The 21,835-nt window shown below is 46.6% G+C and overlaps 1 protein-coding gene across 1 annotated transcript in view; it reads left to right on the top strand.

The window, feature by feature from the left end:
* The window catches only part of XYLB (xylulokinase), a 1,059,043-nt gene that overhangs the window by 91,703 nt on the left and 945,505 nt on the right, over positions 1–21,835 (top strand). The window contains exon 3 of the mRNA XM_078664347.1: positions 7,269–7,338. Coding sequence (XP_078520473.1) covers positions 7,269–7,338 — 70 coding nt within the window. The remainder of the gene's footprint in view (positions 1–7,268; positions 7,339–21,835) is intronic.

The following is a 21,835-nucleotide window of genomic DNA, read 5'->3' as shown; positions in this document are numbered from 1 at the left end:
TATAACAAAAAATAAGCCAACCCGTTCCCCACCTCCCTCCTAGCCCACCCGCTTCCCCCCCTGTGTCCTAACTAATGGTATTCTATGAAATACAGACCACATCCTCCCAATATGTTTCTAGTTGTGGACAATCCCACATCATGTGGTTAAACTCCGCCCCCTCTAGATTACAACGCGGGCACTTTTCGGTGTCTATATTAAAATACTTATTAATCCGGGCAGGATTGAGGTATGCTCTGTGTAGTATAAAGAAGTGAACCAGTTGGAATCTGGCATTCATTGTGCTTTTCCACGCTCGTCTAACTAGTTGAGCCCATGTCTTCTCAGGAATCTCCTTGCCCAGATCTACCTCCCACTTCTGTTGCAGGTTCCTCAGCGGCTCCGTTCCCACACCTATCATGCGCCTACATAAGCATGTAATTGATTTGAAGGTCCCCGCTGCGATCACTACATACTGACATAGCCGTCCTCGGTTCCGATAGTCCCTCCCTCCAATGACACTGTATTGGCGATACCAGGGCCGAATGTAGCAAGAAATCCCCACGAGAGAGGCCATATCTGTCCTTCAAAGCCTGATAGGGTAATAGGGTGCCATCTTCATACAAATCCCCCAGTACTTGTATCCCCAGTGTCTCCCACTCGGACAGCGCGGTCCAATACTCCCATGAGAGAAGGTGGCACACATACCCAAAGGTATCTCCGGGGCGTATGGACGGGTGAATCCAGCTCTGTGCTGGCTCCGGTTCCAACAGAGCCACAACATCCGCACCTTGCCAGGGAGCGTTCCGAGGCGTAGCTGTTGCTGAAGAACAATAGAGGACAATACATGCTGTGAGATCCAGCTCCCATCAGGGCCGTCCGGACCCCTAAACTCCATTGCCACTGCCTGAGTAAGCCACTACAGCTGAGCCGCCAAGTAATATAGCTCTAAATCTGGCACAGCCAATCCCCCATAAGCCCTCGGGTGCATCATCGTATCCAGTGCCACCCACCTTCTACCATTCACCCATAAAACACCCCCAACCATTGAACGGACCTGTCTAAAAACTGATCCCGGGATCCAAATTGGCAATGTCATAAAGTAATACAGCAATCGGGGAAGCGCTACCATCTTCAATAGCGCCACTAGTCCGGCAACCGAGAGTGGCAAGGTGCCCCAAAATGCTAAGCTACCGCAGACCCCTTGCACAGCTCTGCCTGTATTACCATCTAACAGATCAGCAGATGCATGATAGATGTTGGTTCCAAGATAAGTCAAACACGGAGACTCCCACCGAATGCCATTAGTGTGAGAGAGGCCAGCATCCGACTAGATTGCCAGGAACAGTCTTCGCCCAATTCACCACAAGCCAGGAAACCCTACCGAATTCGCGAAGAAGGGTCGTCGCCCCATCTAGAGCCTCCGTTGTATTAGCCAGAAACATAAGTAAATCATCGGCATAGAGTGAGATATACTGCTCAACCCCATGTAAGTCGAGCCTAGTATAGCGCCGTCCCAGTCTGGCATGTGCCGCTACCGGCTCAATGACCAATGCAAATAACAAAGGAGAGAGCGGCACCCCTGTCGCGTTCCACGCCCTACTGAGCAAGAGGAAGAAACTAGGGTCCCCAGCCGAACCCAAGCTGTCGCTGATTTGTATAGAATTTCTGTCCACCCCACGAAAGCATCCACAACACCAAATGTGTGCATAACTTGGAACAAGTATGGCCATTCCAGGCTATCAAACGACTTCTCAATATCTACCGATAGGACGGCAGCAGAGGTAGTAGGACAATAGTCTTTCGCCAGAATACGGAGCAGACGTTGCACACTGGTGGCAGTATTCCGAGTTGGGATAAATCCCGCTTGGTCTCGGTGGACCAGTTGCACCATATGTGGGAGGAGTCGAGTTGCAAGAATCCTGCTCAGAATTGTATAATCAGCATGGACAAGGGGCGATAGGCTGTTTTATCTGAGGGGCTCTTCCCAGGCTTCAGCAATGGAATAATGACAGCCTCTCGAGTGGAGGGCGGTAGCATTCCACAGCCAAGAGTGCTCATGTATGTTTAAGATAGGTCCAACTGACTCCATAAAATATCTATTTGTTTTGCGTGATCCTCATGCAGTAGTCCTGAATATACCCAGGCTGGTGGGATTAACCAAAGCCAGCAAAACGAATCCAACTGTGCCACCAGGATGTCAGTAAATATCTGGGCATTTTCATTTATAAGCAGTGACAGACTTTGGGGTTCTTTACTTACCATTGGGGTAAGTATAATTGCCACTTCAAGAATGGACAGGTTAAGGAGCTCATTTCAATAACTGGGTTGAATATTTTGGTTGGTAGTGGTGACGGCTGTCTGCATGGGCTGGGTGATTTCCTAACTTCCTTAAGTATGCATGCTATTAATTGCACTATGGCTATGGGAGCTTCTAATGTAATTGTCTGCAGGTTTAAGATTCATTGGCTTCCTTGTATTCTTATATAGTTCTCTATGCCCTATTCAAATACTGGCTTTTATGTGTGTAGTTCCAGAGAAAGAGTCCAGAATGTCTGTAATATCTCTTTGATCGACCGCACCTCTTCAACCTCATCCTCTCCTTTACCCTCTCACTTGCTATCCTTGCTCAATTTATTGGCCATCAACATCCAAGCTTTGTTTTTGGAGACACAGCATTTCTTTCTTGCTCTAGCCATAGCATATTCAGCTTTGCTAGGTCTAGGGCTCCAAATAGAAAGCTAAAGTTTTCATCACACCTAGTCAACATAATAGCTTCATGGTCCTTTTCATGTCCTGTATCCTGTTGGTTTAGGTTAGATCTAACTGCAGCCCTTGTCCTATTGTGTTCAGAAGTTGCTGAGATAAAATGTAATCTAAGAACTGCTTTCATTGGATCCCACAACACCACCATACCCATACTGTCTCTGCCATTCTCCAGTATGAAGGCCCTGATGCTGTCTGTATTTCTGCTTTGAGAGGGGCATTATAAAGTAGATTATCCCTCTCTAGCTTGCCTGTGAATCCAGTTCTGTGCTTTGTTTCAAGCTCTTCAAAGTTCTCATCTAGGGTCAGTGATCTACACAGTAGTTTGTTGTTCTTCAGATCAGTCTTCCACTGTCCTCTACAGTTCATCCAGTCTGTTCCAGGTTTTCTCTGTCAGAAATTGTTGTAGGTAGTCTTTGAGTGATTAGGAGATCTTCCCATAGGTATATGCCTTTTTCCAGTGGCGTAGGAAGGGGGTGCGGTAGGTGCAGGCAGCCCTGGGTGTCATCACTGAGAGGGGTGGCGAAATAGCAAAAATATGTATTTTATACACATATTTTTGCCATTTGTCAAGCCGGAGGTGACAAGTGTCATCACTGAGGAGGGTGACAAAATGGCAAAAATATGTGTATTAAACACGTATTTTTGCCATTTTGTCAAGCCAGATCCACTGTCTTCTTCGTTTTTTTTTGCTTCTTTGACCACTATTATTTTTTGTACAGAGGACCGTCTGCTTTCTTTATTATTCACCCCCTTCTTATAGCAGGACAACATCAGTACTATATAGCGCAGGATCAAGGCTTGGCCAGGTGTAGGGTGGTATGGGACACAAAGTCCCCAACAGACTCCAGTTGCTCCCCCAGCGATGTCAGAATGTCACTAATACAGCGGGAGAATGTTGGCACTCGATAGCGCAGGATCAATGCATGGCCAGGTGCTGAGTGGTATGGGATGCGTAATCTTCAAAGGCTTCCTGAGGCTCCCCCAATGATGCCAGAACGTCTCCCCTGCAGTAGTAGCCAGACCTCATTCCTCTTTTTTGACAGGAATATACAATGTTACCGCCTGCCAGAAAAACAAACTTCCCTTTCCGTCCCCTACTCCCCAGTCAACTCCCCCCACCCCACCCTGCTGACATGTTTCTCAATATATTTTTTTTTCTCCTCAGAGCAGGTGGGAAAATATATGCATTAAGTTGGGAATTCTGTGAGGTATTACAACCGGAACAATTCGTCCCATGCAGCAATTCGCCATTGCATGGGCTTATACTTGTAAGTGCATTGTACTGGAGTAAATTCACTTGCAATTCTACCATTACACCTGTGTAACTTTTAATCAGGCCCATTTAGGATTAAAATGTTGCCCTTATGAATCAGCCAAAGGGGACCACGTACACTAACATGCCAGTTGCCCAAATCTTTTCCTATTCGACAAGCTTAACTTTTACATACCTTTTACACAGTAAGCCACATGCTTCTTTTCAATCTGTTGTTTATAATTTTAAAAACGAATGAGCAGACCTGATCTCCTTCTAACTATCTTTGTATTTTAATGGATTCTGACATCTGTGTTGTACCACTCCTTAGCCGTATGAGTTTATTAAAGTGGATTCTCCATTGATATAGAATTGGTTTATGGAGACTAAAACTGTGCAACTATTGAAGTGTAGAGGGCAAAAATCACCATTGGTCCTCGAATCTAACTTTTAGTGGTGATTGATATTGGATTAAATATCCCAATTAAGTGATATTTAAAATGTTTTTTAGTCCCATCTCCATGGTGTAATTCTTGATCTTCAACTCCTGGGATGTCCTTTCCTCACTCCACTAAGGTCAATTTTTACTTTTACTTTTTACCCATGTGTTTCTGTCTCTTTCCATTTCTTCTTTTATGAGTACACTGAATGTGATTTCTTGATGCAGACTTTAAATTGCCTTCCTTTGGTTTAACCAACCCTTATATGCAATTAAGGATAATGTGCATAATCAACTAAAGAGATACACTAATCCCCCTCTTGAAAGAGCTCTAGCATTTTGCATTCATTTGAAAAAATTGAGATTGAAAATTGTAGCTCTATTTCTTTAAGCTGTAAAGTGCCTCTGTGATTTATGTTATATAATAATTCCATGTAGCTTTGAATAAAATATGAACGCATGCGCATAACTCAGATTCCCTCGCTCTCATTTTGCCAGCAGATCAAGCCTCACCACGCTTTTGGGATTGCTCTTTAGTCTGATGTGAGTATATACTGTATAATGGGCTTTATTAGGATGGCAGTCGGACGAGCGTTCGACCGCCGTCATTGCGGGATGGACACCGGCCGACATGTAGTCGGCGGTTGCACCAGCCAAATTACAATCCGACCTGTGTGCAGGCGGTCGAAAACATGCTTTTTTGTATTGCGGCTTGTGCAGCAGCCTGGAAAAGAGCCGCAGCACAAGCCTCAAGTGTAATAGGCATATTTTAAACATCCATGGACCGTGTGCCAGGCACCATAATTTGCCTGGCACAGGGTCCTTGGATGTTTGGGAGGACACCACATGTGCCCCCCCCAAACCCCATAGTGGAGACCAATGGGGCCCTGCTAGTGGCCCCTAGAGTTCCTTTCTGTCTGCCTGTACATGGTGGTCTGACTGCCATGAACAGGCCGAAGGAAACAGACAATGCTACTCATACAGCATCCCTATTGTAGGGATTACATTTAGACTGCTGTCCCAACAGGCCCCTTGCGCCCATTGGAAAAGCAGCAGTCTGTCCCTATGACTGATGCCTCTGAATGCTGGATCATGTTCCGGCGGTCCACCACCACCAGCTGGTTGTGGTGGTCTCACCGCCATCGTAAAGGGGTCCCTAATACTGTTACAAGATAAATAGAACATGGCATGCTTTTCTTCATTTGTAAGGTATTTGAATAAATAGGCCCTTAAATGTACTCGGGGCGTTGGAAGAATGTCATGAGAAAGGTTAGGTTAGTCATTCGTAATTATACAACTAAGGACCTGATTACGATGTCGGTCGTAAAGCCTCCGACCGACATCCTCCCAACTTGGTCGGAAACTGACCGATTAAGATGCTCGCGGTCAGAAGGCGAATCGTTCAGTTATTCCGAATCGGTTCTGATTGTTATTAGGAGAATCCAAGTCAGTCGGAGCCAATTTGTACAGCTCAATGGACAGTGTTTCCGCCTGACCGATTACGATGTCGGATCCCAACAGCCTTTCCAACTCGGTCTGTCTGACACAAAAAGGCTGTTGGAAACTGAATTTGGGGGCACCTAACAGGGCCCCCTTCATCCTGAGTCTTCCAGCTTTGAGTCGAGGGGGTACCCCAGGGCCCCCCCTGTAAAACCATGCACAGTTAGGCAGGCACCATGAGGTGCCCCTGACAGAGTGCAAGGTTTTCCGCAGACACCCATTTTCCCTATAGAAGCCTGTGTTGTCGGTCGGAACACTGGCTCCCATTTAAGTCAATGGGAGTCCTTCTGTACGGTATTCATAAGCATCATAATCGGTCAGGCAGAACCGTAGAGCGTGAGTCGGTCAGATCCGAATCTGACAAGGAGTCTGGCGGTTTAGTTTCCTACTGACATCGTAATCAGGCCTTTATAAATTGTAAGTAAATAAATACATTGTGTAAGTAAACAGCAGCATTTGATTTCACTGCTCTGAAAGTTACCAATTAAATGGAAATTATGTTTGTGAGTTCTATGGATGGGCGAATGTTTGTTTATCTTCAATTTGTAAATTTTTCTGAAAATAAACCAAATTTTCTGATTTTCCGGTAATGTGAATTACATATTGCTATTTGGCAGATTTTTATTTTCCAATCATGAATCCTGCATTCCAAGAATAGATTAATTTTCAGAGCAAACAGTTCTTTATTGAATCACATAGTTTTTCATATTTCAATTCCTTTTCATTTTCTTTTTAAGTTGTGATTAGTTCTTGGAGCAAATTCACTTTTCTAAACACCAATTTGTGTTTTTCCAATAATTCTTAAAGATCATGCCATTTTCTGTAGGCAGGTATTTTCAAAGGCAAATGTGTCTATTTTGCCATTTCTGTAGAGTGATTTTTGGGCCAAAAATCTCCCAATTCACTTTTGGGCAATTAAAATTGACCGTCTTCAGTAGGTACATCATTATTTATTAATACATGCTTTCAATGGAACTGCAGATTGCATTTACTTTGGAATATACAAAAGAAGTGATATGTTGAACAGTTGACATTTAATTTAATTCTGTACTCCTTTTCCTGTCTTAAACTAAAGTCCCCAACTATTGAAGCAATACATTGTTTAGAGCCCAGTATATTGCCTATTTCCATGCATGCTAATTTAAGGTAGTTAACTGTAGTAAGTATAAGAAATGTAATAGATTTGCTTATGCGGTCAACTGTGGTAAATGAGTGTTTAAAAAGAAAAACCCCATCTTTTCATCCCTCCTACCTGGGTTAGACTTGCCCTGGTTTGGATCTCAGTCAACCCCTCATTCACTGTTGAAGTTGGTTCTTTTTGTTCTGCAGAACTCAAGGTGGTGTTCATATCCATGAAGACAAACTGACGGTGACGTCTCCTGTGCTAATGTGGACCAAGGTTAGAATTTGTTTGACTGAATTGGTATTGGTTTAAATGGGATGCCTCTAGAAACAGTTCTGGCTCTTTAAAAAAATAAAACTTGTTTAATACAACTGAGTTGTTAAATCAGCAAATTTGGATTGGAGAGATAATATAACATGTCATCAAAAGGTTGGTTTCCTACTGTTACATTTTTCATAGGTTATTAAGGAAAACAAGAGGCAAAAGCAATGTAACCTCCAAAAGACTGGCGTTTCCGGATTATAAAGTATAAGCACCATACCTAAAGGAAGATATATCTTGAAGCACTTTCTCAGGTTGAACATTGCAAGTCTGCATAGGTGACTGTAGCCCCTGAGAACTGCATTTACTTTTGTGTTGTATTATTTGTGTTTGTGTTTGTCTTGTTCTTTGATGTGTAGTGATAAGAATTCTGGAAAGGGGTTGTAAATAGAAAATGTTATTTTACCACTTTTGAACCTGCTCGAACATTCATATTTGTGGATTCAAGGACGTCATTATCAATAAAGTAGCAGGGCACCAGGCCAGTTGGACAGGGTGGCCCATTGCACAGCAATAATTGCTGTGTTTCACTACCAAACTGAGGGCCTTTAGAACGCTTGCTACTCTACTGTGTAGACGCCTTATGTTGAGTATACTATGTACATGTGTGACATGTATTGTTCTGAATTAATTAATGTGTTCAAAACAAGACCGTTTTTAATATAGTATAACAAACTGCACTTGATACTTGAATCTCAAAATATATAGGAGTGATAATTAATAATATAGTAATTTACATAACGATAAGTTGTATTGTGTGATTACTTAAAACTATTAAAATAAGGATATAGTGAGGTTAAATTGATATATATATATATATATATATATATATATATATATATATATAAAAGTAAAAAATGTCGAGTAAGCAATTAAATGGATCAAATCAACATTCTTCTTCATACAAAACCCACCAGTTCAATTAAGGCATAGGACTGAATTCTTAATTGCCTTAGTAAAACCTGTGAGCCACAACAACCGTGCCCAGTCGAGAATACAAAGATATAAGGTCACAGCCTTATGACTTCATGATTAAAACTTTGGAGTTCTTTAAATCACTATCACAATTATCAGTATATTTGAGTGATATTAAGAGTTACTCATGTTAGAATCCAAAGAAGGTAACAAAATGGACCATTTCTCGGAAACAAAAAGTATAACATAGTAAATCACGGTCACATGAGTGTATACTTAAAAAAAGACTGACGAGAATTTGATAACAGTGACTGCCCTGTCGGAAGCAGCAATGGAAAAGGACGCTACTCCTCTGCAGTTTTCATAGATTTTACCACTGCTTTGACTGTGTGAACAGAGGTTTAGTGTGGGTTAAGCTGTAAAATTTGGGATTGCTAGTGCCATTGCTAAATTCTATCAGCAGTCTCTCCTCACAAACATGAGGGCAGATACCAATTACCTCCTCGTCAGCCCTCCCCGTCCCAGTCCTAACTACATGAGCATAGCTCCTCCCACCAGAAACTCCCAAGCAACTTGAAACCCATCCCTTCCCTCCAGGCCACACCCATACCCTGAGGCATATAACCCTGTGACCTGCCAATCAACAACCTGTTTGTTTTTTCTGCGGAATCACTTCCGAGCAGTCTTCGTCGAGGGGGGCACTGGAATTGGCCTCCTATCTGGTGAGTGTGGAACGGGATGCTAAGCGCCCGTTTTTAACCCCTATTGGGCCTGTTTTTCTTTACCTTGTAGGCATTTGCTTTGAGTCCCTGCTGTAGCGGGACCGTGGGGTTGGGGGTCCTGACTGCCTGCTGTGGGGTGGTGGCTCCCTGCTGCAGCCTCCCCTCTTCCGGGTTCGTCCCTGCTCTAGCCGGTACACCCGGGGAGGGAGGGGGGGTGTGTGGCTGGCTTTTTCAGCGCGCCGAGGGCGTGCCGGATTGGCTTCTCTGTCTGTAACTCTCGGGGCTCGTTTCTTCGAGCCCGTGTTTTAACCCCTTTTTCTTTATGCTTCCTGCAATCCTTGGTGGAGTCTGGGGTTGCGGGGAGGGGGGGGGGACTGCCTTTGTTTGGTCCGTGGGGGCCCGATATTTAGGTTCGGTCCGACTTTGTTGATTGTTTCCTGGGTTAGTGTTCTCTTCCCCCGCGTTTCTGTTGTTGGAGCTCCCTCTGCTGGCGGTCCAATTTTGCTTTATTGCCGTTTTTTACTGGAGGGATTTGCATGGGGCTTGATTTCGTGTCTTGGCCTCTTGCTGCTCTGCTGTGGAGTTCTGCTGGGGAGTTGGGGAGTTCTTACCTCTGGGTTCACTGGTTCCTGGGACGGGGTCTTCTGGGTTTCTTTGTATCCTTACAGTTGGGCCCTGTTCAGTCTTTTCCTTTTGTAGTTTGGTAGTCTTCTCTGATAGGGCGGTTTGAAGGCCGGCCTTCGGTCCTGTGTAGGGATTGGCTCCAGGTCTGGGTGGCTTTCCCTGGTTGGCCCTTGGGGATTTTTGCTTTGATTGGTCTGGGTATATCTTGGGGTCTGGATTTCTGTTCTCCTGTTTACAACATGGAGGGTAGAGGTGCAGACGTGCGTGAACTCGGCTGTGAGGATGGGGAGGTGGTCGCAGGTTCTTCCACTGCTCCTTCCATGGCAAATATTCAAAAAATGATTGAGGCTGCTGTGGCGGCGGCCTTTGTGGCTCATGTTCCCAAGGGGCCTAAGAGACAGAATTTGGATGCCTCGGCTGAGGTGGATCCGGACGTTGACTCTGATGAGGAAGTGAAGGGTCGTTTTGTCCAAGGGGCTGACCTTCGCTGTGTTATGCAGCATGTTCGAGACAATCTGGGATTCCCTGATCCTGTGGAGGGTGGAGAGTCTGAAGACTTCTTCGCCAATTACCTGAAGAAAGATCCGGAAAGCCTCCCCATTCATACGTCTGTGAGGAAGGTGCTGGAGGGGGAGTGGAAGGATGTTGACAGGCATGCCTTTCCCCGGTTTCTGGCTAAGAGGTATCCCTTGCAGGGCTTCGCGGAGGAGTTTCCGGCTGTGGTGAAAGTGGATTCTCTGCTGGCTGGTATGGCGTCTCAGAGCCTGGTGGTGTCTGAAGATGCGGTGCCTTCTGATCCTGGGGACAAGCGTGTCGAGGGGGCCTTGAAGCGGTCCTTTGCAGCCTCCAATCTGGCTGTTCGGTCTGCTGCTTACACCAGCTATCTTGTTCAGTCGCTTCTTAAGGACTGTCAGGGTATTTCTGCGCAGCTCATGCAGGAAGAGGATCCCTCTGAGTCTTTGTCCATGTTGGAACAGCAGTTGCGTTTCATGGCTGACTTGTCCTTCGACTCCCTTAGTGCTGCGGCGGCGGCTGCTGGGGCCTCGGTTGCTGCTAGGAGGCAGTTGTGGCTTAAGTCTTGGAAGGCGGAAGCTGCTCAGAAGGCGGCCGTGATGAAGATTCCTTTCACGGGCTCTAAGCTGTTTGGGGAGCCGTTGGAAGCTTTGATTAAAAAGACAGCTGAGGACAAAAAATTGTTGGCTCCGGTCCGCTCTTCTCAGAAAGGGAAGTTTGCGGGTTATAAGCGGGCTTTTGGGCAGGCGTTTCAATCTAAGATGGCTGCTCAGCCCTTTCGTGGTAGGGGACGTGGCCGGGGTGTCCCTTCCTTCCACAAGTCCCGGGGTCAACATGGTGCTTCCTCTTCTGCAGGTCCCTCCAAGTCGTGACTATGTGATGGATTCCTTGGAGGTGCCGGTTGGGGGTCGCCTCACCTCTTTTTTACCTGTCTGGGAGGAGTTCGTTCGGGATCTGTGGGTTCTACAGGTGGTACGGCTGGGCTACAGAATAGAATTTGGGACTCCTCCGGTGGATGTGTTCAAAGCTACCCCTGTTCCCAGATCTCTAGCAAGATGTCGTGCTCTATTGGACGGAGTTCGGGACTTGGTGTCAAAGGGTGCTGTGGTGAGGGTGCCTGTGAGACAACAGGGTCGGGGGGTTTACTCAATCCTGTTTTTGATCCAAAAGCCAAATGGGGACTTCCGTCCGGTCCTGGATCTGAAGGCGGTGAACTTGTGTATCCCTCATCGGTCCTTCAAAATGGTGACTCTGCAGTTGATTCTTCCCTTCCTGTCGGTGGGAGATTTCCTGGCTTCTCTCGATCTACGGGACGCCTATTTTCATGTGCCAGTGCACGCAGATTCCCAGAGGTTCCTGCGTTTCTGTGTAGGGGTGGATCACTACCAGTTCCAGGTATTGCCCTTTGGCCTGTCTGCCTCTCCGAGGGTGTTTACTAAAGTGTTGGCGCCCTTGGTGGGTTTGTTGCATGCTAAGGGTATACAGGTTTTCCCTTACTTGGACGATTGGCTGATTTCTTCCTCTTCTTTCCTTCAGGCTCAGTCACACTCCTGGGAGGTTTGCAGTCTCCTTCAACGGTTCGGGTGGATTCTGAACTTGGAGAAATCCCATCTTCACCCCACTCAGGAACTGTTGTTCATTGGGGGGGTGTTCAACACCAGGTTGGGGAAGGTCTTCCTGTCGGAGCCCCGCAGACTGACTCTTGTGCACGAACTGAAGAAGGTGTTGGGGGCAAAGTCTTCCACGGCTCGCCAGTGGTTGCGTGTTCAGGGGCTGATGTCAGCGACTGTGATGATTGTTCCTTGGGCCCGTTTACACTTATACCCCCTTGTGAATCATCTTCTGGAGCATTGGGATCCGGCCTCTCTGGATTACGAGCTGTTGGTTCCGGGGGGTGTGTCCATCGCCCGGGAGTTGTCCTGGTGGCTGGTGGATCGGAACCTCTTGCAGGGCTCGCCCTTTGTGTCCCAGGTGAGGTTGGTCCTGACGACCGACGCCAGCGTACTGGGTTGGGGTGCGGTCTTGGGTCAGGAGTCTGTGCAGGGTCTTTGGTCTGTGCCGGAGGCGGAAATGTCCTCGAATTGGCGAGAATTGAAGGCGGTTCAGTTGGCGTTGTCTCATTTTCTGCCTTGGGTCCTCCAGAGGGATGTGATGGTGCGGTCCGACAACACGGTGGTGGTGTGTTATATCAACCGCCAGGGGAGCGCGAGGGTGGCTTCCCTCAATTTGTTGGCTCAAAGTATAGGCCTGTGGGCGGAGTCTCACTTGTTGTCTCTGAGGGCTTTACATCTGCCTGGGATTTTGAACTCGGAGGCGGATCGCCTGAGCAGGGTGTTTCCTTCCCTGTCGGACATGTGCCTGTCTCAGGATGTGTTTCGCTGCCTGATGGCCCGGTTCGGGGTCCCTGTGGTGGACCTGTTTGCGGCCCCGGGGAACGCCTTGAGGGAGACGTTTTGTTCTCTGGTTCGCTCTGCCGAGGTTTGGAGGGTGGATGCCCTGTCCTTCCGGTGGGAGGGGGGCCTGATGTATGCCTTTCCCCCTATTGCCCTGCTGCCGCGTGTTCTGCTGAAGGTCAAGTTGGATCGGGCTTCGGTGATCCTGGTGGCTCCGGATTGGTCCAGGCGGCCTTGGTTCCCTCTGTTATTGAAGTTGGCAGTGGGGCCTTGCTGGAGGTTGCCAGTGGTCCCTTGTCCCTTGTCGTTTCCCCCTCTGTCTCTGGAGTGTCTGGTCCGCCTGAGGCTGGCGGGTTGGCTGTTGAAAGGATGAACCTTGTGGCGTTGGGGTGTTCTCCTTCTGTGGCGGAATTTATTCAGAGGTCCAGGCGCCCTTCGACTCTCAAATCCTATGCCCGGCATTGGGTTTCTTTTCAGTCTTGGTGTACGGCGCGTGGGTGGTCTGCGTTGGCAGTGGATCCAGTATTGGTCTTGGACTTTTTGAAGGACGGCTTTGACTTGGGTCTGGCTGTGTCCTCCCTGAGGGCTCAGTGGGCTGCTGTTCGGGCCTTTCGGGGTTCGGTCTGTGACCCGGTGGTTCCCCTGGTGTCCCGTTTGTTGCGGAGTTGCTTCCTTCAGAAGCCTGTCATTCGGTCCTTTGCTCCTAGTTGGGATCTGCCTCTGGTTTTGGGGGCTTTGCAGGGGGCTCCCTTTGAACCTCTGCTGGAGGTGTCTTTGAGGTTTCTGACGATCAAGGTGCTGTTCCTGGTGGCTATTACGTCAGCTAGGCGGATTGGGGAATTGGGCTCCTTGCTTTGTTCGGCCCCTTTTTTACGTTTCTTTCCTGATCGGGTGGTACTGCGGCCTGATCCTTCCTTTGTTCCCAAGGTCCCTTCCTCTTTTCACTGCTCTGCGGATCTGGTTTTGCCTGTTTTATGTCCTGGTCCTCTTTCAGAGGTTGAGGTGCGGCTGCACTGTTTGGATGTTCGGCGGGCTCTTGAGATCTATTTGTTACGTACTGGGCCGTTTCGTAAGGTGGAATCCCTTTTTGTGACTTTTGGCCTGGCTGGTCAGGGTCTTAGGCCTTCTGGGGCTACCCTCAGTCGTTGGCTACGATGGGCTGTGGGTGCTGCGTATGAGGCCTGTGGTGTGTTGGCTCCAGGGTCTGTTCAGGGAAGGTCGACTCGGGGGGTGGCGGCTTCCTGGGCTTGTTTTCAGGGGGCTTCCATGGCTGGAATCTGCAGGGCTGCTACCTGGAGTTCTCCGCACACCTTTATGTCCCATTATCGTTTGGTGGTTGGGGGGACTGATTCTGCTGGGTTTGGGGACGCTGTGTTGCGTTCTACTCCGGTGGTGTGACTTTCTGTGCTTTAATAAAGTCTGTTTTTTGCTACTGAGTGAAGCCGATTATTGCTTTGGTATCTGCTCATGTAGTTAGGACTGGGACGGGGAGGGCTGACGAGGAGGTAATGACCGGTTACTCACCGGTAATATTCATTACTCCGAGTCGTAGCCCTCCCCGTCCCAGTCCAGGTTCCCATCCCTCCCTCCCTGTTTCGGCTTCTTGTGCTTGTTGGGTACAGGTTGTTGATTGGCAGGTCACAGGGTTATATGCCTCAGGGTATGGGTGTGGCCTGGAGGGAAGGGATGGGTTTCAAGTTGCTTGGGAGTTTCTGGTGGGAGGAGCTATGCTCATGTAGTTAGGACTGGGACGGGGAGGGCTACGACTCGGAGTAATGAATATTACCGGTGAGTAACCGGTCATTACATCCAACTGGGTTACGACAAATACAATTGAAACATCAAGAAGGGTGAAGCAAGGCTGCATCCTTGCTCCCTTACTCTTCAAACTGTCCTAGCCCATATTAATAAATACCTAGCAAGAACACAAGCATTTCCACCGAGATTGGCAGGCCTGAAAATTCAACTTCTTAAAAATGGCTATGATGCCAATACGCAGATCGGTCTTCAACGTTCCCTGAGTGCTCTGGAGGTTTATAGTAAGACGAATAATATTCAAATTAACAGCACCAAAAGTAAGAACTTAGTAATAAGTTGGAAGCTCTATAACAAAGGGGCCTGGTATCTGTCCAAAAAGAAACTGGAGAGAGTAAGAACAATCAAGTATCTGGCTTATGTCTCAACGAACAGGCCAGCTAATCTGATCACCTAACATCACAGAAACGTGCCTGCTCAGCATTGACATCGACGTTTTGCAAGTTGCTGCAAAAAATGAATATCCCCAACTTGTCGGTGACCTGCAAGGTCATTAATAGCAAGCTTATGTAGTCCTTGATGTATGTTGCACTGACCAATAGAGATCGCCTTCAGACTTGGCTGAACCAGGCACAAAATAAATGCTACAGTTCAGTATTCGCCCTGCCAAACTCCTCACCTGTGTCTTGTTTGCGATTAGAATTTGATTTACCAAGACAAACCCTGATGCTAAAAGTGCGCTGTTTGATATTCGGATTGAAAGCTAAGGATGCAGCTAGTGGAACACGGAAATATACAATCTGACAATTTTTTTCAGATGAAAAGTTAATGTGGCATAAATATTTGAGAGCTTCAATCGAAACCTTGAAGGCACAGGGTCTCTGGGAAAGAGCCCTACCTGCAAAAAACTAGGTAGAATCCTGATGAAACTGGCAAAGTTAATATCAAGAGAGCTCAATATTGAAGCTGTTAAAAAACTTGCCTTCATAAACACTGTTCCTCAACAGTATAATGTGGGCAGCATTACGAGTTTTTCGGATTATCCATTGAAACTCTATGTGAAAAACCACTTATTACGTCTGACGAGTGGTATAATTCCTTTCAAAAAGTATTATTATGGTTGCATAACTGGTACGACAGACCGGGCTTGTAGACTTTGTGGGTCTGCATTTGAGTCCTTAAGGCACATTATTTGCATTTCTCAGCCATTTCTGGCCCAGAGACGTTAGTGAAAAAGAAACAATTGATGGACAGAATGCTGGACAATGCAAACATTCACCCCCAGTCGCAAGGATCTTGGTTTAATCCTTCATTCTTTTGCTCAAAACACCACCCCAGTTTGGACACAGCCATATGCAAATCAGTCTTGACCCTGTTCCTTATTGGAACAGTCCAGCCCGAACTGCCAAGCCAGGTCCTTCCTTGACCGGAAACAAGCATCCTGGGACCGGTGGATTTAGGCCCAGATCTCTGTACTGGGGTGAATGTATGACACTGTTCTGCATTCTGTCCATCAATTGTTCTTTTTGCATTTGTCACCTCGAGTGGGACTGGTATTGTCAGACGTGGGCCCCATGCTCTCCATGCCACTGGAGTCAAGCTATCCTGGCTGATGAGGGCTGAAAGCCTGAAACCGGTCCTAGGATGCTTGTTTCCAGTTCAGGGAGCACCTGGCCTGGCAGTTCAGGCTGGACTGTTCTCTTGGGCGCGGGGTCAAGACTGATTTGCATATGGCTGGGTCCAAACTGGAATGGCATGGTGAGCATAAAAACAATGTATTTAGGCCCAGATCTCTGTACTGGGGTGAATGTATGACACTGTTCTGCATTCTGTCCATCAATTGTTCTTTTCGCATTTGTCACCCCGAGTTGGACGGGTATGCACAGACATGGGTCTCGTGCTCTCCATGCCACTGGAGTCAAGCTATCCTGGCTGATGAGGGCTGAAAGCCCGAAATCTGTCCTAGGATGCTTGTTTCCAGTCCCGGGAGGACCTGGCCTTGAAGAACTGTAATCTTCAATCTCAGGGGTCTCACTAATACAAAGAACTTGGCACAGAAGCTGAAATATGAAAAGACATCTTTATTAAACTTAATTAAGTGAGACTACGTCACACAGGAGCCTTTGCAACTGAATGAGGCAGTCTAAAGAGTACAAAACACAGAGGCCTTTTATATGCTTAGGGTTACAAACTCAGCACAAAAGTAAGGGGCAGTCCTAGCTTTTGCAAGCATGCAAAATACCTAATATGGACATACAAGATCTGCAAAATATTAGCCAATAGGAAAACATTCAGAACAAGGCATTATATAACCAGAACGTCCCCCTTACGTCGTGTTTCTGCCCAACCCACAAGTCAATAATCTACAGCACCTATAGGTCAATCAGTAATGGCAGAACATGTCTGTATGCAGTTAGGCCAGCTGGTGTCTGAGACTGATTTCAAAACAAGGACAGAGGGGGTTTTAAACACGTTGCAGTCCAAAGGGCAAAGACACTTCATGGATAGAGCAGCCTGTGTAAAGGCAACACAAATTGATGACTAATGTAAGATGAAGAACCTCAGCTTGGCAGTTCGGTCTGGACTGTTCCCTTGGGCGCAGTGTCAAGACTGATTTGCATATGGCTGGGGTGAATGTATGACACTGTTCTGCATTCTGTACATCAATTGTTCTTTTTGCCAGCGACGTTAGTGTTTGCTCCCAGTTTTCTTACAGTTACAGATACGAACATTCCAGGAAGCAATTACAGCCTGTTTATCGATTCATGAAATCCATGCAGTGTGCAATAAAACTGCTGGAAGCAGCTTCAGATTAACATAGGCCACAGTAAGGGATGCTATATACTATGTGTACTGTTAGTTACTAGCTGTATTCAATCTTCAGCTGGTGATGATTAGACGAGAAAATAGTAGGGTGCTCCACCCAATAAGCCACTCTAAAAACTGCAGAGAATAATCGCTCGGTAAACCGGTCAGAAATGAACTGTAGAGTTGTCATGTATAGTCACTCTACTCTCTTGAATTATCGTGATGTAACCAATCCCCAGTGATTTAATCCATACTGCCTATTGCTCGTTTTTAATTTTGGGGATCGAAGCTGGTGATTGAGGGAGCGTCCGTGCAGCATGTCTGCTTTCCCCGTTGAGATATTGTTATTTGAGTATTTTGTAATGATGTATTTGACATGTGAACTTGCACTTCCAACAGTTAAAGGGCCCGTGATTAATAGTGACAATAGACCAACAGACCCAAGGGGTGGAGCCCTGGGCACTGAGGGAAGTCAGTGCCTCTTAGGGGGTCAGCGGTTGAACCAGGAGGTCGGCGTACAGCCAGCTACACTGGCGACTGGCCCTTTTCATCTTAATAAGCCGGTCCAGGGTATAGGTAACCGATCCATCCTAGATTTACCCCCACAAAGTACTCCCCTAGTGATAATTTTAGCCAATGTCCCTCCTCTCCGCCAAGGAGAAAGAGAGGACTTTTTCCAACTGAAAAATAAGGTCACTTATTGGCTTTCACAAAACACTGAAGGCGGCTACATGGTAGGTCATAATATAATTATGGCCCGCCGAGTTGCATGGTTGGGACACTCTAGGAAGACTAGTGAAGGTGACTGTATAGTCATAAACTTTAATAGCTCGATACCAGTAGCTAGGATCCTTAGGGAGGTAGAGTAAAGCACAATGATGGGGGGACAGGGCATTGAAATATTGCCTCTCGGGTTCTTTTATAGACCAGGTAATCAGGGCACTTTTAGCAACAGGAACCATATGAACAGGATGCCTGCTAATAACACTTGTTTTTCCAGGGTAACAGGAGGGTGGAACACATTACCTATGAAACCCAATGGAGCTTGGCTGAGAGGAGGCCCAGGAGATATCGCTGACGTTGAGGTCACAAACAGATTTAATGTTCTCTCGGGCCTCAATGACTGCGATTGACTGGGTGGTAACACAGCTAGCCGTCATTTGCAAGACGGCTTCAATCCCCTCCCTGTCTATCCTTTATCTCGGGTTGACATGGTGAATGGAAACACTGACTCTGCTACAGCTATCTCTAACACCATTGCTCTTATTACTCCCCCTGTAGCCACTTCCCCAGGACCATCGGACAACATTAGGGATGGTGTGGGAAAGCTAGTCTCATGGAATGTTGCTGGTATGCATCTTAAGCAGGAAACCCAAGATTGGCTAAACTTTGTTAATAGCTTTGATGTGTGCATTTTCCAGGAGACATGGCTGTGTGAACCTTCTTTTGCACAGGGCTATTTGAACTATTCTGTTCCAGCAATAAAAGGTCACAAGGGGCGACCTATGGGTGGGCTGACCATATGGGTCCGGCAGAGTATGTCGTTAATTGTTAAGGTGGTAGACGTTGGAAGTAATGATATCCAACTTATTAAAGTCGATCTGGGCCCTCTGGGACCGCTTGACATTTACAATGTCTATGCCGGGGGTAACAAGGGTGGGAGGTCAGAAGTTTTAGCGGCTTTGGGCTCCCTTCTTGAAACCCATTCTTTGGACAACAATATTATTATAGCTGGTGACCTGAACCGTACCTTTGAACCTTTGGCTATTTGTGATGATTTTGCTGGGGATGAAGAGGATAGGCAATGGGGGTCCCCAAATTAGATTTGAAACCTGTTACTCGCTGGTCCGAGGACATTATTTGTTTAAATGCCATTTGTTTCGAAAGGGGTTTTAGGGCACTAAACGGGAGCACCAAGAGTGACAAGTCTTGGGCATGCACTTTCGACAATGGGCGCCACAAGAGCAGAATAGACTATGTTCTGTGTAGTATGAAACTTTGGAAACTAGTCTGTAACATGGAAGTTAAATGAAGGATTGAAAGTGATCACAATCCGCTGTGCGTAGAGCACAAATGGTGGTCACCCGACAATGTGACCCCGACCCTTGAGATGGATAGTGCCCCTTTGATTGTTCCTACAAATGATATGCGTAGGCTAAAATGGCCATATGTTGTGTCCAACCAACAGTCCATGGATATTATTAATGCTGAGGCAGACAGAGCCATAATGGCCATGGAGCAAGCTAATATAACCGTATCAGGTACGAACAACGTAACTAAAATCCACGATAATCTCTTTTCTGTTATCAGGAATCATTTTCTGAAATAGGTAAAAAAGAACAGAAGGGAAATCATCAAGCCGGCAAAGTGGTATAATACCCAGTGAAGGATTGCCCGTTTAGCTTTAGGTACTGCAATCAAGAGGAGAGAACTGACGGCCATTCGTATCGCTAGAAAAGAGTATAAGGATAGTATATCCACAGCCAAGAAATTGTGGGATGAGCTCCACTGGCAAGAGTTAAAGGACGCTAGTGGGGAAAAAGACTCCAGGCTCTTTTGGAATATTGTAAAGTGGGGTAGGGGCGGAGTACCCAACCCTCCCAATAACAATGTACCTGTGGAGGATTGGGTTAATTATTTTAAGCCCCAGTATGCCGAAACACAACCTGGCTACCAGATGGTTGGCTTCAGGTTTGTTCACTATAAAGAAAACTCTTTCAGCAGCAACGAAGTAATGATGGCCCTCAGGACAGTGGCTAGTGGTAGAGCCCCAGGCTTAGACAGGGTGCCGGCGGATCTCTTTATTAATGATAAAGAGCGCTGGAGTAAGTACATCTTTCTCCTGGTTAATGCTGTGGCACGGGGAGCACCTGTGCCGTCATCTTGGCAAGGTCCAGTTATAATACCCGTATTCAAGAAAGGAGACCGATCAAACCCAGGGAACTATAGGCCCATAAGCCTAATTGACACCATTCAAAAGTTGGTTGGGAGGATGGTTGTTAATAAGCTCCTGGACTGGGCCGAGGAGAATAACGCCCTGTCTCCATTCCAAGCGGGGTTTCGCAAATCCACTAGTACGGTGGACCAGGTTTTCCAATTTACCTTACTGCAGTGGAGAACTGTGTTGCTGGGCAAGGGCAGCCTGTACGCGGCTTTTGTCGATTTGCGGGCTGCCTTTGACCTGGTTCCCAGGTCTAAGCTGTGGTCGGTACTGAAGAACCTGGGTTTACCAGAAGAACTACTGTCAATGTTAATGCGGCTGCATGAAATGAAATGAAATGAAATGAAAAGGAGTTTTATTAAGCACTACAGCTGCCCTGAGGCGTCCAGGCGCTAAGACTAAAAAGGTGCCTTCAAAGAAAGAGAAAACAAGGATCTAATTAAGTAAAAAGAAAAGTCTTGAGCTGTTTGCGAAAGCTCAGCAAATTGGGATTAGTTCTTAAACGCAAGGGGAGAGTGTTCCACAACTTAGAGGCGTTATAGGAAAAAGATCGACCTCCTGCTCTAGCTCTCTGAATTCTGGGGATCTTGGCCAAGGAAGCAGATGATGAACGGAGAGTTTTGTTGGGTTGATAAAGTGAGATCAGGGAATGACTGAGTTCAGGAACCGATTTCCAAAATGCTTGATGAGCAATACACATAGATTTAAACTTAACTCTCTCCCTAATCGGAAGCCAGTGCAAAGCTCTTAACCCAGGCTTTATTGGGATTCTACGTGAAATTCCAAGCAAAGTTCGAGCTGCACAATTTTGGGTTCGTTGAAGTTTTTGTAAGCTATACTCTGGCACCTCAAGGTACAAACTTGAAGCAAACTTTGCTAAGATACAGTGGGGGGGGGAGGGAGCAGTCACCGCAGACTTCCCGGTGGAGCGGGGAGTTCGGCAAGGGTGTTCGATGGCTCCCACGCTCTTCACCCTGTATATTAATGGAGTCGTGGCTCGCATGCTGTCTGTTAACGTGGATGCTCCTTCTCTAGCTGGTATTAAGACACCGATTTTAATGTTCGCAGACGATACTTTAATTTTATCAAAGACCCCGAGAGGCCTACAGCGAGCATTATTTGTTTTGACCAATTCTGTGGGGAGCATGGCTTAGAAGTCAATGTGGTTAAAACTAAGCTTATGGTTTTTAATCCCCATCAAAGTTTTAGATCTAAGTTAGTTATGAATGATCGCCCTCTAGAAATAGTTAATGCCTTCACATACTTGGGTATCTTTGTATGTACAAATGATCTTAGATGGTCCCAGCATATAGATATCACAGTGCTAAGACATAGACAACTGGCTGGTGCTCTTGGTTTAGAGCACAGAAAATCTAGGACTAAACCAATTAAACCGGTATTGCAGGTGTATGAGGCCAAGGCCCTCGGCTCTGCATTATATGGTGCCGAGCAGTGGGGCTTTGACAAGCTCCAGTCATTACAAACATCGGAAAATAAGTTTTTCCAGACTATTACTGGTCTTCCTAAAAGTACTCCACTGCTCCCACTTAGGTACGACCTTGGCAGGAAGGCTGTTGTAGATCTGGCGAGGCTCCGTCCAGTCTTATATTGGCGGAGGCTCTGGACTACACCCGAGCTCCTTCATTACGCTGAGGGGTTTCTAGATATAATCAAAGCGGACGTGTTCCACAAAATTGGCTGGTTGAATGTCCTTAGAATAATGCTGGGTGATCTCGGTCTCCAAACGCTTTGGGATAACCGAACGGGAGCCTAATTTCCAA

This window comes from Lissotriton helveticus, chromosome 10 (assembly GCF_964261635.1).
Source record: "Lissotriton helveticus chromosome 10, aLisHel1.1, whole genome shotgun sequence".
NCBI classification, from domain to species: domain Eukaryota; kingdom Metazoa; phylum Chordata; class Amphibia; order Caudata; family Salamandridae; genus Lissotriton; species Lissotriton helveticus.
Note: the sequence above shows the minus strand (reverse complement) of the source record. Positions and strands in the feature narration are given on the sequence as shown.